The sequence below is a fragment of the Amblyomma americanum genome, chromosome 2, assembly GCF_052857255.1.
Source record: "Amblyomma americanum isolate KBUSLIRL-KWMA chromosome 2, ASM5285725v1, whole genome shotgun sequence".
In the NCBI taxonomy this organism is placed as follows: domain Eukaryota; kingdom Metazoa; phylum Arthropoda; class Arachnida; order Ixodida; family Ixodidae; genus Amblyomma; species Amblyomma americanum.
The window spans coordinates 169,985,189-170,003,852 of NC_135498.1; the positions used below are offsets into that span (position 1 = coordinate 169,985,189).

General features: G+C 43.4%; 2 protein-coding genes across 2 annotated transcripts; one reads left to right on the top strand and one right to left on the bottom strand.

The window, feature by feature from the left end:
• Positions 1-13,847: 13,847 nt before the first annotated feature.
• On the bottom strand, positions 13,848-14,658 carry LOC144119263 (protein lethal(2)essential for life-like). The gene has a single exon (XM_077651932.1). The coding sequence runs from the start codon at positions 14,557-14,559 to the stop codon at positions 13,963-13,965; it is 597 nt and encodes a 198-aa protein (XP_077508058.1). The 5' UTR covers positions 14,560-14,658; the 3' UTR covers positions 13,848-13,962.
• A 333-nt stretch (positions 14,659-14,991) lies between these two features.
• LOC144119264 (heat shock protein beta-1-like) lies at positions 14,992-17,219 on the top strand. The gene has a single exon (XM_077651933.1). The coding sequence runs from the start codon at positions 16,377-16,379 to the stop codon at positions 16,971-16,973; it is 597 nt and encodes a 198-aa protein (XP_077508059.1). The 5' UTR covers positions 14,992-16,376; the 3' UTR covers positions 16,974-17,219.
• Positions 17,220-18,664: the final 1,445 nt, after the last annotated feature.

Sequence of the window (18,664 nt, forward strand, 5' to 3'; positions counted from 1 at the left end):
CGCTGCTCGAGCGTGATTCTGCTTGTTTATTACTGAACAAGCTGAATCACACTCGAGCAGTGGTTAATTCACCAATGTTCAGGGCCAATTCACATAACCAATACAGCCTCAACACAAATATTTGCTGGCTGGCTGGTGCAACATGTCAATTCCGTGTGCAGAAAAGAGGCAGGGGTTAAGAAACACGCATACATGCCATGACAGAACACGCTAATGAATTTATTGTCGTATAGAGTACTGTGTATAGCACACCATGTACATCAACAGAGGTAAACATCGGCGAAACAACAAGAGCGGCATTGAACCATGATGCTAGCCATGGTTGACCTCAACTGCATGTAAACGCATGAGTCAAAATAAAAGACAAAGGTGGAAAATAACAAAAATTAATGAAGCATCAGGAGGCTCATTGCTAATTCCTGTGTTGTGCAGTTCTTTGCCATCCGACAAAACCGCAAGATTTCTTGCACACATATCTTCAAACCTTGCAATTTTTCCAGCTTCAACTGCGTGCACTGTAGTTTTAATGCAATATTATTAAATGCATTATGAGAGAAAAAAAATGTGTCGATGGTCATAAAATTGGCAGAAAAAGGTTAGTACTGCACGAATTAGACACGACAGGAGAACAGGAACTAACACGACAACACAGGCGCAGACTTCCAACTGTTTATTTGAAACCGTAAGGCAAATGCTATATAAGGGATGGGCCTTAGCACATAACCATCACTGTCATAAAATTGACCATGGAGGGAAGGGACATCACCAGACCAAATAATTCTCATTGGCTGAAAGGTAGTGATGTCAGTTCTAGCAGCATTGCCAACACATAAATTGATTAAGTCTCCCTCTGAATTTCTCCTCACTGCAATGGCACAAAATGATGCATTGCTCATAACATCACTATACAGTCAATTGTCTCTGGGCACCTACATTACGCACTCTCATGAGTGCAGTAGCCATGATGTTTAGAGTGACACTACTCGTATACTGATTCTGTCATATTTTACAGTGGATTCCGGTTATTTCAAACTTGCCTATACTGGCCATCTGGTTTATTTGAATGGACACGTTTGTCTTGTCAGAATAAAGGTTATTTAGAAAGCTACTCTTAATCCAAACTCTCTATAACGAACAAATTTCGGTGTCCTTTAAGTTTTAATTGTTGAGAGTTGACCATATTATATACTGGGCATCGTAAATAACTCCATACTTTGGATAACTTGTTTTGCTTTGTATCACAGTGAAGGAGGGTGGTTCGCTGCTTGCTTTTAACTAAATAGGTCGTTTTTTTTTCTGATCGCTCATACTGTATTTCCTGCAGTTGCTCAAATAAGTCATAAGAAACACGTCATCAGGAATTCTCAAGATTGTGTACCTGAGCTGTTCTTCCTTTTTACTTCAAAGACTTGCCACATGCAGTACCAATTCATACACTGATAATTTTGTTATTCATGATGTGAACATTAGTACAAAAGCAGTTTTATTTTTCCAACAATATCAACAACATTCTTCTGTGTGCTGTCCTTTGTTGTGATCCATCTTCTCAAGCTTTGCCCCAACTTGCCCATCAACATATTAGGGCTCATGAAGAAAAAAGTGAATGAACATGAATGCAGCAATAAAAAGTTATCACTCGTTGAACAAAATTTTAATAGCAAATGAAAAAACTTGTTTGCCTCAAGAAGGGTATTGCTTTATCCTAATCAAAATGTGAAAACAAATTTTAACTTTTTATTTTAAAAAATTGTACAAATACACAAGTGAACCAGCAATCGTAACCTTATTTTGGTTCATTGAGAGTCAAATTGCTTTCGCTGTTGTACATATAAAGACAGGAGCTATGCAATGCAACGAAAATAATTATGGTACCATCAATTGTTATTGTATATTAGGGGAACGACGTAAAATAATTATCTTCCTATGGCACCATAGAGAAAAAATGCAGCAGTAAAAAAACAAATTGCACAATTTTATTAAGTGTGGTTCATTACACAGCTGGATATAAAATAGAGTGTAGAAAGTTTCAATAAAAAATCTGATACAGGGACGAAGTTAGATTTTCGTGCGAAAGAAGGAATGGCAAAAAGTGAGTTTCGAGAAAATCAAGATAGAAGATTAGGAACAACTATAAATGCCATAATGAAGTGTCCAGCAGTTAAACTTTACCATATTTGTATCTGAATACGTTTTCTTGATTTTTCTCGTGGCAGCTCATTTCTTTTCCTCGTGTTTTTGCTGCATCAGCAGACAGAAGGGAAGATTTCCAGCTGTGCTGTTGGTCACCTGTGAGGCAAAAGCTTTCTGTGTGTATGGACAAGGTTTGGTTCTAGTGGTATAACAGCCAAATTTCTTTGTTTTTATGCAAAGAAGCAATTGTTTTATGAGGGTTTAAAGCCCCAAAGCGACTCAGGCTATGAGGGGCGCCGTAGCGGAGGGTTCTGGAAATTTCAACCACCTGGCGTTGTTTAATGTGCACTGACATCACACAGTACACGGGCCTCTGGAATTGTGCCTCCATTAAAATTCAACCGTCATGGCCAGGATTGAATCCGCATATTTCGGGCCAGCAGCTAAGAGCCATAACCACTTAGCCACCACGGCGGCTACAAAGTAACATATGTGCATGTTCTTAAATGAATAGAATCCTGGCCTATGATATGTACAAAGATATAATAATCAGCACTTAATCATACATTTTTATTAGAAGCTAATGAAACTAAACATGAGATAAGACAGGGCATTGGGGAACAGTGGTAACACTGGGCATGCAGTTCAATTGCACCTAACAGAAGCAGCCAAGGAACTTGGACTAACTTTGCTGAATAACTGGATTGCACTTTGAAAGCACTGCAACAAACTTAACCTAAACTCGCACCATTGTCCGGCTGAATCCCTCAACAGTGCTGTACTCTATCAGGTCAAAAAAAAAAAACCTTAAATTAACTTGATTTCAATAACCCAGAAAAAAAACTGCCTGCCTCATATATTATTACTTTATTTAGGATTTCTGACCTTCACTTCTCCATGCATCTTTATGGCTTGTACAACCCTTGAAAATGCTCTTGCAGTGACTTTGTAGCACATGTCCTAACTGAAAATCCTAATTCATCATCATCATAATCAGCCTGACTACACCCACTGCAGGGCAAAGGCCTCTTCCATATCAGTCCAATTAATCCTGTCGTGCGCCAGCTGCGGCCACCCTGTCCCGGCAAACTTGTTATTCTCATCCACCCACTTAACTTTCTGCCGCCTCCTGCCATGCTTGCCTTCTCTTGGAATCCTCTCCGTTACCCTTAAGGACCAGCGGTTGTACATGCCCTGACCAAGTGAATTTCTTCCTCTTGATTTCAACTAGGATGTCATTAACCCACGTTTGTTCCCTCACCCACTCTGCCCGCTTCCGGGCTTCTTAACGTTACACCTATCATTTTTTTCGCCATATATTGCTGCACTGTCTTTACCTTAAGCTGGACCTTTTTTGGTAGCCTACACATTTCTTCCCTGTAGGTGAATACCAGTAGGATATGGCTAGTGTATGCTTTTTTTTTTAGGGATATCGGTAACCTGCCCATCATGATTGGAGACAACCTGCCATATGGACAGTTCATTATGCTTCACCAAACAGTTATTTCCTCCTGCCAGAAAAAAGAAACAACAGAGAAACATGACATCAGCTGAAAACAGTCACAAACTGGGTATGCATCTGTCGTGTGCCCCAATCAGAGATTGGTCTAGCAATTCATTGGCCATTCATTTAAAGTGTAGTACTACTTTCTTTATAGGACTGTTGTATACTACAGCATTCTTTTGCAGAACTAGATCGCTGCCAGTGAGTGAACTTGTGACAAACACAAAATGATTTCACCCCTATCTGTTAAGTTGTCTTGAAGTGTTCACTCGAGAGTAAATTCTATTCAAGAAAATATTGATATAATTATCCAGCTCGCTTAATGAAGCCTTTCAACCAATGTGAATATATATACTGAGCAGCAGCCCTGGATGTGGTCACTCAGGCTTCATGCAGTGGACAAATATATTAAAAAAGAAAAAGTGAAGATATGCATAATATATCCTTATGTGTCTGATAACTAGAGCAACATTCCAGTAATATAAACAAGAAATCCCAGAAAGGAATCGGCTATGCGAACTATTCTGGAAGTTTGAAACAAATTCAACTTGATAAATGAGCTAAGAAATCAGTCACTTATTTGTTAACAGTGATGCCACAATGAAACATTTTGACTGTTGCTAGGGGTGTGTCAATTCTAAAGTTCATGAGGTTGAAAGAATAGATTGCACTCAGTGTGTATGTGCATTTCCATTTGAAGAATGACGAATGTCTTTCTGTCACAGAGGCCATACTTAAGTATCTTTATTGAAAGTTGGAAAGAAATAAGTTTTAAATGCGGCTGAAATGTGTGTTCATGGCAAATTAATATTTTGTGGTATCACAGTTAAAGTTGTCAGATAATCGGTGACCTCATGAACTACACATCAAAAAAATGCATAAAGTACAAAGGTTGGCTACTTGCTTAGTCAAGTGATGATCCGTAAAAATGCTCATATGAAAGTATTTGGCCATGGCCCCCTCACCTCTCCGAAATGAGAAACAGAAAAAAACCATGCTGAACTCCTTCTTTTCATAGAAATTGGTGTATAAAATTCATGTTGAATTGAGGGTGCCTCCTATCCACCTCCTCAGAGAGCAACCTACAAATACGTCCCTGTATTTGCCTCCACTACAAGTCTGGAAGCAGCAACTGCTGGTAACTGTGGCAAAAAAGGATACATTCTTTACGCCAATTAAAAATGACTGATCCTTCCTGAATAGCAATTAGAGCCAGTATGCTTGTACAGTTTCTTGTAGAATGGTCCTTCCAGTCTAATTTCATGGTGCTTTGATTTTGATTGCATTTTGAATGAAGTTCTTTCATGCATAAGTAATGCTAGCTGCTTTCAAGCTATGACATCTCATAAATAAAGGTGCCTAAAATTCGATTTAACAAGAATAGTCTAATATATGCAGTGCCCTAGTGGTCTAGTATATCTTCAAAAGCAGGTGGAACCAAAGCAGAGCAGATGTGTGGTGCTCGTGGCCTTTTATAGTGACCTGGCTGCGGCACCATTGCACTTTGCAAAGGTAGCAGAATGTTTCCCTTAAGTCAATAGGCAGCTTTCCACTATATGTGTGCGTGGAAAGACTTTCTTGAAAGATACACTGTAGAGTGTTCCACTGAATTTGTGTTATGAGAGGTTTTTAGGATCCACATTTTTGAGCTCCTCTGTGACACTTGGAGAAGTAGTGTTGCCTTTAGCAGCACCACTTAACCACTTTTAATTACTTCTGCTGTCTCTTTTATTTTCCCAGGGCTCTTGTGCGTGAAGGTAACCAGTAGCATTTTTTGTACCTTTTGATGCTCACTGCCAATATAACAATGTCTGATAAGTTCACTCTAGTTTCGCAGGTTGACCTGATATTTTGCATTAACTGAGAGCCAAGACTATACCCCAACATAAGCAACTCTTGTATTCATTGCATATGTGTTATAACTGCAACTGAATGTTCATTAATTAGCTCTAGCTTAATTACAGCTAATGGCTTATTCAAAATGGCACTTTGGTTTCTTCGGATGATGATAATGAATTTTTATGGTTCAAGGGTTTCTGTGGCCAAAGAGCGCCATTGCACAAGGTTTTTCTTATACTCAAGGTGAGGTGAAAGACCCAGTTCGCAAGCATTTTATCCTAAAGAACCCAAGCACCAAACCAGGAGAAAGCTTGTACCCATTGCATCACCGGTGGGTACCCAGAGGCACTGCAGATGGAAATCCGCACCTTCCGCATGTGAGGCGGATGCTCAAATCACTAGTACGGTAGGCCACCGCGGCAGTCTTCTCATCATGGGTCGTTGATCTTTGCATAAGCAACTGCATTAAAAAGATTCCCTTTAACTGTATCTCCTCATTACTCAAAGAAATTTTTCATTGCGCTTGGGTCCAAATCGTTGAGTCACCACTATCAACAAGGGCATAGTAGAGAGATGGCAGAAAGACCGGTTTCTTGACAACACAAACAAAGTGAGCAAGGGAAGGGGGAGCCTTAAGGTGCATAGCCAACAATTCCACAAGAGGACATGTCAAGCCCTCTTGTCGAAACGTTAGCTAAGCACCCTGAGGTTCCCCTTCCCTTGTTCAGTTTGTACTATTAACAACTGCGCTGCATACTCATGTGATATGGCATTAGAGCTCATAAGGGCATGACATTCCCCCTTCTCAACCTTTTTTCTCATGCACTGTGGTCAGCTTGAGAAAAACATCTTTCAGAGAATGAAATGCTGGACATCTTTAAAAATATCTCCTGGTCACCGTGTAGAGGAGGTCTCAATTGAATTCAGCTGTATATGCCACAAAGTTCTACCTGTCTGCCCGGGCTAAATGTTGAAACAGACAGCTTGAAAAGGCCCTGATAGTTATTACAAAGCATATGTGTGTTTGCTTCAGCTGTTGAAGTGATGTGTAAAATAAATTCACAGTACACCTCATGTGCAACCTTTAAGAGAAAACTACATGGGAGCAAGGGCATGCTGCAATCATAGGTCGGTTATCAACTCTGCTCTCAACATATGAGTTCCAAGTCAGAGGGAAAGAAAGAACTGCATAAAGGTATAATGTGCTCATGAAGAACCTCAACTGCAAGAACATGTGCCTGCTCAAACTTGATGTATTCCATTTCTTTCATCATCATCATCATCAGCCTTACTACACCCACTGCAGGCCAAAGGCCTCTCCCATGTCTCTCCAATTAACCCTATCCTTTGCCAGCTGCATCCACCCTTTGCCTGCAAGCTTCATAATCTCATCCGCCCACCTAACCTTCTGCCGCCCCCTGCTACGCTTACTTTCTCTTGGAATCCACTCCGTTACCCTTAAAGACCAGCGGTTATCTTGCCTTCGCATTACATGCCCTGCCCAAGCCCATTTCTTTCTCTTGATTTCGACTAGGATGTCATTAACCCGTGTTTGTTCCCTCACCCACTCAGCCCGCTTCCGATCTCTTAACATTACACCTATCATTTTTCTTTCCATGGCTCGCTGCGTTGTCCTTAACCTAAGCTGAACTCTTTTCGTTAGCCTCCACGTTTCTGCCCCGTAGGTGAGTACCGGTAAGATCATGCTGTTGTACACTTTCCTCTTGAGGGAAATTGGTAAACTGCCACTCATGAGCTGCGAGAATTTGCCATATGCGCTCCACCCCATTCTTATCCTTCTAGTTATCTCCCTCTCATGATCCGGATCAGCTGTCACTACCTGCCCTAAGTAGACGTATTCCGTCACAATTTCTAAGCTCTCGCTGCCAATTGTGAACTGTTTTTCCCTTGCTAGGCTGTTGAACATTACCTTGGTTTTCTGCATGTTAATTTTTAGACCCATCGATCTGCTCTGCCTGTCTAACTCATTGATCACGATTTGCAGTTCACCTCCTGAGTGACTCAGCAAGGCAATGTCATCAGCAAATCGCAGATTATTTAGGTATTCTCCATTTATTTTTATTCCCAACTGTTCCCAATTCAGGCCTCGAAATACCTCCTGTAAACATGCGGTGAACAGCATTGGCGAGATCGTGTCTCCTTGCCTGACGCCCTTCCTTATTGGAATTTTATTGCTGACTTTATGGAGGACTATAGTAGCTGTGCAGTTGCTATATATATCTTCCAGTATTTTGACATAAGGCTCTTCTACCCCCTGATTACGCAATGCCTGTATGACTGCTGAGGTTTCCACTGAGTCGAATGCTTTCTCGTAATCAATGAAAGCTATATATAGAGGTTGGTTATATTCTGCGCATTTCTCTATCACCTGATTGATAGTGTGAATATGATCTATTGTGGAATATCCTTTACGAAAGCCTGCCTGATCATTTGGTTGATTAAAGTCTAACGTTGCCCTGACTCTATTAGCGATTACCTTAGTAAATACTTTGTAGGCAACGGATAGTAAGCTGATCGGCCTGTAATTTTTCAAGTCCTTGGCGTCTCCCTTCTTATGAATTAAGATAATGTTTGCATTCTTCCAAGCTTCTGGTACAGTCGAGGTCATAAGGCATTGCGTATACAGGGTGGCTAGTTTTTCTAGCACGATGTCCCCTCCATCCTTCAACAGATCTGCTGTTACTTGATCCTCCCCAGCTGCTTTTCCCCTTTTCATTGCTTCTAAGGCTTTCTTTACTTCATCTTTCGTTACTGGCGGGATGACGCATTGCTGTGCACTGCTGTCTTTCTCATTAACGCTCTGATTACATTGGCTACTGTACAGGTCTGTGTAGAACTCTTCGGCTACGTTAACTATCTTATCCATATTGCTAATGACATTGCCCTGCTTGTCTCTTAATGCATACATCTGGTTTTTACCTATGCCTAGTTTCCTCTTCACTGTTTTTAGGCTACCTCCGTTCTTTATAGCATGCTCGATTCTCTCCATATTAAACTTCCTTATGTCGGCTATCTTGCGCTTATTTATTAACTTTGATAGCTCCGTTAGTTCTATTCTATCGGTACGGTTAGATGCCCTCATGTTTTGGCGCTTCTTAATCAGATCTTTCGTCACCTGAGATAGCTTCCCGGTATCTTTTCGAACTGTCCTACCGCCTACTTCTACTGCGCACTCCGTAATTATTGATGTCAGATTATCGTGCATTGAATGAGCATCAAGATCATCTTCCTCAGTTAAAGCCAAATATCTGTTTTGCAGCGCTATCCTAAACTGCTGTGCTTTCCCTCTTACGGCTAACTCGTTAACGGTCTTCTTCTTCACTAGCTTCTTCCGTTCTCTCTTCAAGTCTAAGCTAATTCTAGACCTTACCATTCTGTGGTCGCTACAACGCACCCTTCCGAGGACGGCCACATCCTGAATGATGCCAGGTTTAGCGCATAGTATGAAGTCGATTTCATTTTTAATCTCACCATTGGGGCTCTTCCAGGTCCACTTCCTGTTTTCTCGTTTGCGGAAGAAGGTATTCATGATCTGTAAATTATTTCTATCCGCGAATTCGACTAATAACTCTCCCCTGCTATTTCTAGAGCCTATCCCATAGTCACCTACCGCGTGGTCGTCAGCCTGCTTCTTGCCCACCTTCACATTGAAGTCGCCCATCAGTACCGTGTACTGCGATTTTACTTTAATTATTGCCGATTCTACGTCCTCACAGAAACTTTCAACGATCTGGTCACCATGGCTGGATGTGGGTGCGTAGGCCTGCACCACTTTCAGCTTGTACCTCCTATTCAGCCTAATTACTATAGCTGCTACCTTCTCGTTAATACTGTAGAACTCCTCTACGTTGCCAGCTATATCCTTATTAATGAGGAATCCCACACCTAGTTCTCGTCTATCCTCTAACCCGCGATAGCACAGTATGTGTCCGTCCTTTAGTACTGTATACGCCTCACCTGTCCTCCTAACTTCGCTAAGCCCTAAGCCGCTAAGCCCTAAGCCGCTAGTTCCCCAAACAGCACTGCTAGGCTAGCCTCACTAGCTAAAGTTCTAGCGTTAAACGTTGCCAGGTTCAGATTCCAATGGCGGCCTGTCCATTTCTTTACTTGACATTAAATTGCATCATTGTTTTCTTACATTAATTTTAGGTTGATCTGTTTGAGACCAGTGGGCAAGGGCATCAGGTTGCATTTGTTCGTCAACTTTACAGCTGGACGAGAGGGGAATTGCGCACAGATAATAAATTGTACTCACTTGTCTATGTCAACAGTGCTATCTGCTTACATAGTAATGAATGAAAGAGTCATGCATCCTTGAGGCACACCCTTAAATATCTGTGACAAGGCAAAGTGCACAGATTGCCTCCTGTAGAATAAATATGATTAAAGAAAAAACTAAACTGAACTCATTGAAAGAGGTCAGTGATTATGGTTAATCATCATGTAGTTGCCAGAGTAGCACCACGAGCTATGATGTGAAAGGCTCTGCACTACTTTGGACGACATGCATTGTTAAAAGAGCAACAATTAAACTTCAGTGGAAAGGAGTTCCTACAGCTGGGATGTCATCAGTTTAAAAAGCCAAGAACCCATGGGTGTCAAAGAATTTTTGAATACTACATATTCCTTTTGTTTTAACATTGGAATTTGGTCTCAAACCCTTTCTTAAACTTAACTGCACAACAGCAAAAGCTGATAAAGAAACTGAAAAACTACCAATTGGTTCAAATGTTTTTGGAAATCATTTGGAAAGACGCATGTAACTGGTAGTGGCAAGTAATAATCTGTTCATATTTGGGGAGGTCATTTGAAGTACGCACAAATGATGGCTTGTATATATCCAGAAATAAAGGGACTCGCATGAAGCTGGCCTGAAATGTAGGTTAGTATTTAGACAATTACGAATCAACACCTTACCACATACAAGGAGACAGCGCACAAAATCTAAAAAAACGAACCATTTACGAGATTAAGTGCCAGTTTTGCAAAGAATATCCCAATCCATACCACACGGTCTGGGCATGCCAAAAGGACACATTGATCCCCTGAATAGAAAGCCCAACAATCAAGGAATGGAACCTGACCACCTCAGCACCTGAATACCAGCAATAGCTGGTGGTCAGTAGCGCACTGCTGGTGGCCAAGTTCAACCACCCACAGAGAATTCATTCTCAATAAAATGTTTTCTCTTCCTGCGGAGGATTTTTTGCTTAGCTTAAGTATATGTGTCCTACATATCGAATGATAATGCTGCATATACACTTGGGTGAAAACAGTTATATGCTCTACCGAGTGAACCTTTACTGTCCGAGACGTTATAAACGCATAGGTGTGTTCTAGGGCATGGAGAATAGCAAGCAAGTTTAATGCAGGTAAGCAAAGACCAGAGCAGGTTTCCTAGTAGAAGTCATCTTAAGTGCTTTGACTTGATGGTGATATATATAATGCGATTAAGGAGTAGAGGCAGCATATTTTCTGTGTGTTTCCATTCTTTGCAATGATTCACATGACATCTATGAACATGAATCGCTATGTGCAGTTTGCCCAAGCCCCCTAAACAACTTATAAATTACTGCTCTCTCTCTTAACTCATTTTGGTTTTGAGTTCAACTGCTGATGATGCCACAGATGAGTTGAGAAAATGTTGACATCATGTAAGGTGTACACAAATTGCGATGCAGTAGCTGTTTGCTCATTCGTTTTCGTTTTGGCACTTTGGAGAGGCTGGCTTAAGACTTGAAGTGAAGGGCAATGACAACAAAGCGATTTTATCAGAGCATTTCTATGCCTCGTGTGACATCAGTGTTCTTTCAACTCGTTTGTAACGTCATAGGAACTGTATGGTGGTTGAAACCGTAACCAAATGGACAAGACAGAATTATTGAATTCTAAATTACATTTAGAAGGCACAGGCAAATTCCATGTTGCGATCTATGCATATTGATATCATGCGCCATTTAATAAACGAAATGCCACAAAAATTCAGAGCCCCTGCTCATTTTAATTCAGTGAATGGTTATCAAATTTACAGGCACACTTTGTGTACCGCCTCAATTTTGCATGTGTCAATTAGGACAGATGAGCAGTACATGCTGTAGTTAGAAACTTCAGCTTTTTTCGCCCTCAGAAGATGCAATTAGGGTATATGGCATGCAAGCAGTCAATTAATAAATGCATGCCATTCTGTAAACTGACCAAACAAATGCTGTGCTAGAGTCCTTCAATAGCTGTTGCATAGCATAATCACTTGATGCTGATATGGCTTGGCTTTGTGTAGTGCTTCAAAACTTGGTTGATTTAAACCAACAAGGCACCAAATTTTTGGTTCCATGTTTTTCTTCTTTCATTTCCTTTATTAATATCGTAAAGGCCAATTGGCAATACAGAGGGAACAATGCATTAGGCATACATGAATCATGATGTGGTATCAGCCTAGAACCACTAAATTATATATAACTGAATGTCTTTTTTCACTTGCTTCTGTTTCGACAGCCAAATTATGGCTATGACATCAAAGGTAACTATAATTAATTAAGGAGAGCAAGCTGCTGGGCTAGTTGGTGATGCATGTTGTTTACTAAGAAGCGCAAAAAAACGGTCTAGGGACGGTGTAGGGTACACAAAAACACTCGGCTCATTCCAAGTTGATAAAACGAGCTATTGCGTAGCTTTGCCTGGAATCTGCGCTTTAAAAATCTAGCCCACATAAAATGCAACAGCGTTTGAATGATCAGGTTTCGCGGCTTTTAACAGCAGGCTTCCCTGGCCCGGTTATTTCAGCTGTCGCTGAAACCCTCCTGCAGAAGCATAAAGGTGCCCAGAAAAGATCTGAACCCCCTTCTTTGACGCCGGTGGTGGTCCCTTACGTACACCAACTCACGCACAACCTAAAAAAAGTGGCTGGCAGGCACCGTGTGCCCTTGGTGTTCTCAGCACCCAACAAGCTGTCTAAGCTATGCCCTCGCATCTCTGATTTTGCCGGCAGGGGCTGCAACAAAAAACATGGGTTCGCCTATGCTGAATGTGCAACAGGTGTGGTGTACGTACAGAATTCCCCTGTCATGTGGAGCTTCATACGTTGGCCAAACTGACCAGTGTATTAATGAATGGCTATGGGAGCATGCTAAAAACATAGAAAATAATGATACTAGTGCTAATCTGGTGCGGCACCTTGCTTCGTGCATGTGTAGGGCAAGATTGGCGAAGACCACAATTCTTGGCAAGAGTGGTAATGATAAGGCTAGGCTCGTTTTAGAGGCTTATTATATCAGAAAGCTCTCCAGATGTTTTGTCAGTGACACGTCTGTACACATATATTCATCTGAATGTGCTTTTTTAGATTCGTTTTTTGATTAGCTTGTGCACTTGACTGATGTGCGGTCTTTGCACCTTCTCTACGCGCATGCTCGACTTCTGTTCTTATATATCCCCTGTACTACAGCATGAATAAACAGTGGGTAGTAGCACTCGTGAACGTGTTTTTGTGTCCCCTACTGCGTCCCTCGTCCATTTTTCATGCTTCCTAGTAAACAACACGTGTAATTAATTAACATGAGGCATGAAACAGACTTCTATATAATTGCTGCTTCGTTGCTTTTACTAACTACAATGCTAAAGTCAGCCTGCCTGAAGAGCTGCAATCTTATGTAGAGATCTAACCAGCAATCATATTGCAGTTTTCTTAACGTCTCACGTGACCTATACACTCACCTTTGGCATCTACAACCTATACTGGCCATTCACATCCCAGTCATCGCTGGGCTGTTGAAAACCAAGCTACAAACAGAAGAGAGGATAAATTAGATTATACATTATTTAGTGATAGTAGGCAAACACACATGGTGATCCACGTACACCAATGTCTTATGCATCATTACAAAGATGAGATGAAACCAAGTGTCTATATATACTCCTTTAAATGCGGCCTCATATTGTTCTGTACTGGTAAAAAATTGATCATGCAACACGTTTCCTTCAGTCGTTGAAGTCATTTACTGACTAATAAAATGCAACAAGCCAATGGCCTTAGGCTGCTCAGTGGATTGAGCAAATGACGTGGTAAAACTATAAAATGATGGTAACGTACAGATGCTTACGAATATACTGTCTTATGTCCAAGCAAACATCAGCAATCAGCATGCATATGTGTTGTAAAAGAAAAACTTCTCAAGAGCTAATAATTTCAGGATCTAAAGTCAGCGCAGATTATTATATGGGGCCCGCCGTTGCTTTCACAATGAGCACATCGATTATTTTTTAACACATAAGAATGCCAATCAGTCTGCTGTCTGTTTGAAGACAGACAGAGCTTCAGGCATATGTGCGTATAATGCACTACACAGTTGTAACCTGAAAACTGTTTTTATTTAGGATATGCAAGTTTACATACACAAGCTTGGATATGATACATTGGTGACCGTGAAGAGATGATCCTATAGTGGTGCGCGTGAACATGGAAGCATATATAATTAGGACTCGGGCGTTGGCTCTCTAGTATCAGCCTCCTCTTCCTTGGACGACCCCTTCTCGTCCGTCGCCATAGCCTTCTTGGTCGGCGCCGACTGCACGGCGATGGGGATGACCCGGGGCTTCTTGCTGGGGGGCTCCGGCCTGGGTGCCTCGATGGCCAGCACTCCGGAAGACGAGAGGGCGCAGCTGAGTGCCCCGGCATCCACGCCTTCAGGCAGAGTGAGGCGCCGGGTGAACTCGCGCTTCACGTAGCTGCAGCCGTCATCGCTCTCCTCTTCGTGCCTGGCGCTGACGACGACGCTGTTGTCCACCGCCTTGACGCTGATCTCTTCCGGACGGTAGCCGCGGACGTTGTACGTCACGACGAACTTGGACTCCGACTCAGACTGGGTCTCGTCTTCGGCGTCCGACGCCCAGTTGCGGCGCTTCCGGGGTGGCGTCAAGCGGGCACAGTGATCCGCCTTGGAAGCCTGCTTCAGCGCTGGGCGGGAGATCCAACGTCGTCCCAAGAGTTCGTCGCCGAGGCGCTCGAGGGCTTCGAAAGGAGCGAAGAACTCGTCGCCGCGGAAGATTGGAGCTATCACGAAGGAAGACATCGCTGAACGATTGCGAACACTTGCAGCAGTCACTTGAGCAAGCAAGCTTCAAACGAACTTACAAGATTCGTGTGATCCTGCCTGCGAGCAGACGACGGCGCCCTTTTATACGCGAAGGGTCGTCTGCTAGAAAAAACGGGATGCTTCGAGAACTGAGGGCGGCCTTTCGCATGGGCGCGTTGGTATTGGTCCGCGCGTTCGTGACGTCACTCGTGACGTTTTTTAACGTGACGGATATTTGTTTGGCGCGTCTGGTTTTGTTTTTGTCTACCCCACTTTCCTGTTCTCGTCCTTTCGAGAGCGTGCTCGACGGAGCAGCCGCGCTCGATTGAGCGAATTACTCTTTGCAGCCCATCGAAATTTAAGTCGCGAATGGCGTGTGCCGGAATGCTTTCGACCACGGGGTTCTTCAGGGTAAAATTAAAGCGGTCGCCATCAGGCTCAGCAGCCGTGCGTATAATAACCAGTCGATCGAGCCCCGGCGACGGGTTTATGAGAAGAGGAAACTAGAAACAAAACGAAATCAGAATTAAGTTCACCTTTTAACTTCGTTTTGTTCCTCTTTCCCTTGTCTACGCAACTGCCGATGCTACCGAGAAAGGAAACATGAACAAAAACAAAACGAAGTGGCCGAGGAACGCCAACGACGCTCGAAAAATCTGGTTCGCTCTAGCAGACGACGCCGAGCGACGTTTGACGAGAAATAAACGGCGCCGACGGCATAGTACAGAGTCGATCACACTTGTCTGGAGCGCTGGAGAGGTGTCGTCCGAGGGAAGGAAGGCGACATTCTAAAGCAGGTAAATTGACTTTCTTTGATAATATTTGCGCTGGAGAGCAGCCGAACCGACACGTGAACCACACAGGCATCAGCGTCTTAACGCTAGCAAAGCAGTTACGAAAATATTTCATTTCATTTGCTCCGCAGCACACCGCTCGAGCGATCCAGAGAAGTGTGATCGACTCTGTACGTTCAGGCGGCACTCACGTACAGCCAATGCTAATTTTAGCTTAATCACCTTTGGTCGGCGGTGTTTATTTTGTCGACATGTAGCATCGCGACCAGACGAGATGCGGTTAAATTCAATCTTTGCAACACGAAATGCTTCACCGCGAAATTGTGAACATATTCCCCCTTCCTGTTCTGAGCTCCCTGTCCTAAGCGCGGATCAGGTGCTTGATTCAGGTTTCGATGGCAGATGCCGCGGCTCTTTTCCTTCCACTGTTATTTTATTAATAAAGAGCCACTAATAATAATAAAATTTCCCCAAGCATTTGCAATATCCTGCCATGTCGTAGGCACGGTAGTGGAAGGTGAAGCACCCCGGAATAATTTCGACCACTGATACCGCACACTACGTGCGCGCCTTTTGCATTTCTCCTCCATCGAACGCGGCCGTTGCGGCCAGATTCGAACCCGGCCATTCAGATTCAGTAGCCAAGAGTAGAGTCACTAAATAAAACTTATTTTTATGTAGTGACTCTAGCCGAGAGCATACCGAGTGCTTCGATTCTGGTGCGCTCTGGAAAGCACGAGAATAGCTGAGGGCGAAAAAGAAAAAAAAAACAAAAACGCCAAATACGTACCGTGACGCCAAAGTCGTTACTCGTGACGTCATGAACAAGCTGACCAATACCAACGCGCCCATGTGAGAGGCCGCCCTCAGTTCTCGAAGAGTCCCGTTTTTTCTAGCAGACGACCCCTCGCATATAAAAAGGCGCCGTCGTCTGCTCGCAGTCAGGATCACACAAATCAAGTTCGTTCGAAGCGATCGCTTGTTCCATTGACTACTGTTAAAGTTCGCAATCGTTCAGCGATGTCTTCCTTCGTGATAGCTCCAATCTTGCGCAGCGACGAGTTCTTCGCTCCTTTCGAAGCCCTCGAGCTCCTCGGCGGCGAACTCTTGGGACGACGTTGGATCTCCCGCCCAGCGCTGAAGCAGGCTTCCAAGGCGGATCACTGTGCCCGCTTGACGCCACCCCGGAAGCGCCGCAACTGGGCGTCGGACGCCGAAGACGAGACCCAGTCTGAGTCGGAGTCCAAGTTCGTCGTGACGTACAACCTCCGCGGCTACCGGCCGGAGGAGATCAGCGTCAAGGCGGTGGACAACAGCGTCGTCGTCAGCGCCAAGCACGAAGAGGAGAGCGACGACGGCTGCAGCTACGTGAAGCGCGAGTTCACCCGGCGCCTGACTCTGCCCGAAGGCGTGGATGCCGGGGCACTCAGCTGCGCCCTCTCGTCTTCCGGAGTGCTGGCCATCGAGGCACCCAGGCCGGAGCCCCCCAGCAAGAAGCCCCGGGTCATCCCCATCACCGTGCAGTCGACGCCGGCCAAGAAGGCTATGGCGACGGACGAGAAGGGGTCGTCCAAGGAAGAGGAGGCTGATACTAGAGAGCCAACGCCCGAGTCTTAAGCTTCGGCGACTGCGTTCACGGACCACTCACCTCTTCACGATCCCCAGTGTAAATGCCCATTTTCATTAGACGCATAAATAAATTGTTTTTTATTTAAAACTGTGCCATGCTTCTGTAACCGTGCACAATTGTGCTAAACATGTCTGAGTTGATAGGAGGGGAGAAGAAACAGCAGAAAGTGTTTAACCAGCGCTTCTTGAAAAATGGTGGTAGTAATGTTTTTACGATCGTTCATGGTGGCTTAAGTTGAGGCAATTGCGCTGACCAGTGCAGTGGCCTTAGTATACGCTGCTTGAACTAGTCTCATGTGAGGCCACTACTATTCCAGATGAGATGCACCAGTGAGTGCGTATACCTAATACATATAGCTTTAAATAGATTAGGTCAATGGATGCTCTGTATCGCGTCCCCACGTAAGCAGTAACTTATAAGCTGCCATTTTCTGACTTCCACATTGGTGAAGTGTAAAACTTCATAGCATGTGCATTGCATCCACAGGTGCGCTCACCATGCGAAAACAAGAAGTCAATACAGATGCCGTACTTTATGTCTTTGTAACAGACAAAGCCACTAAGGGAACATGCACATCAGTGTCTAGCATGTCTACACTAAACCGCGATGAAACAGCCATGCTACAGTGTGGAAGCACCACCTGTGAGCGCTGTTTAGTTTCACTGACTGCACAGTTGAGGCGTCATGAGAAACGAGTCCTGAGTATCAAGAAACAGCTGTAGGCTGCACTGTTCTCAGCACATGCGCAGAATTACTTTTGTAGCTCTCTTCTCTTGCAATGAGCTTGCAACTTTATGCGAAGACGGCATCAATTATGTCGAGACCTGCTCTTGCTGCTTCATATCTACGCAGCTGACTCTTCATTCACTTTCATGTAGACGACTCTGTCTGTTTGTTCACTGCTCCTGCTGGTGTAAAAGCTAAGAAGTACTGACACCAACCAATAATTTATTTTCAATCCAACGTTTCAATACCAACCCGTTCCCTTCATCAAGGATGACTGTGAATAAGGGACCAAGTTGGTCTCAAAACGTTGTGTTGAAAGTTGCTGTCATTATTTCCCAACTTTATAGTTTCATAAACCCAACCAAACAGACCTGTGTCAAGGATGTTCTTATCCTGCTGCTACAGTTGATGCAGTTTTGCCCTTGTGATAGTGCATGCGTAACATGTTCATGCAAAGAGTGTTTGGTTCTTATATTATTGTCTTACATTCCTATATATTCAAAATACTACTTTACAATACCACTTTTGGCAGTATTAATGTCTTAAATTTTCAGAGCACAGGCATATCCTTAAGGTATTCACAAAATATTATCAAATATATGCATGAGGTGTCTTATAGATGGCATAAATTGTCCACCTGGTGCCTCTTCAGTGTCTTTGCAGGACATGAAGGATGTTGATAGGACACTCAGGACAGCTGTACCCAATTTTTATGTTTAGTAAAAACTGATTGTACGGCTCTTGCTGGCTATATAATATTTGATCAGCCATAAAAGATGCATTTGTAGCTGAGAAAATTGGGTTTAAAAGCATCCCCACAGCTTGATTCAAAGTTAAGATGTCAAGATTGAATAGGACTCCTTCATCACCATTTGAAAGTGAACGACGGAGTAGCCCAGCCTTAGTGATGCACACGCTATTAACTATTGATATCACTGCATTATGCTCCACA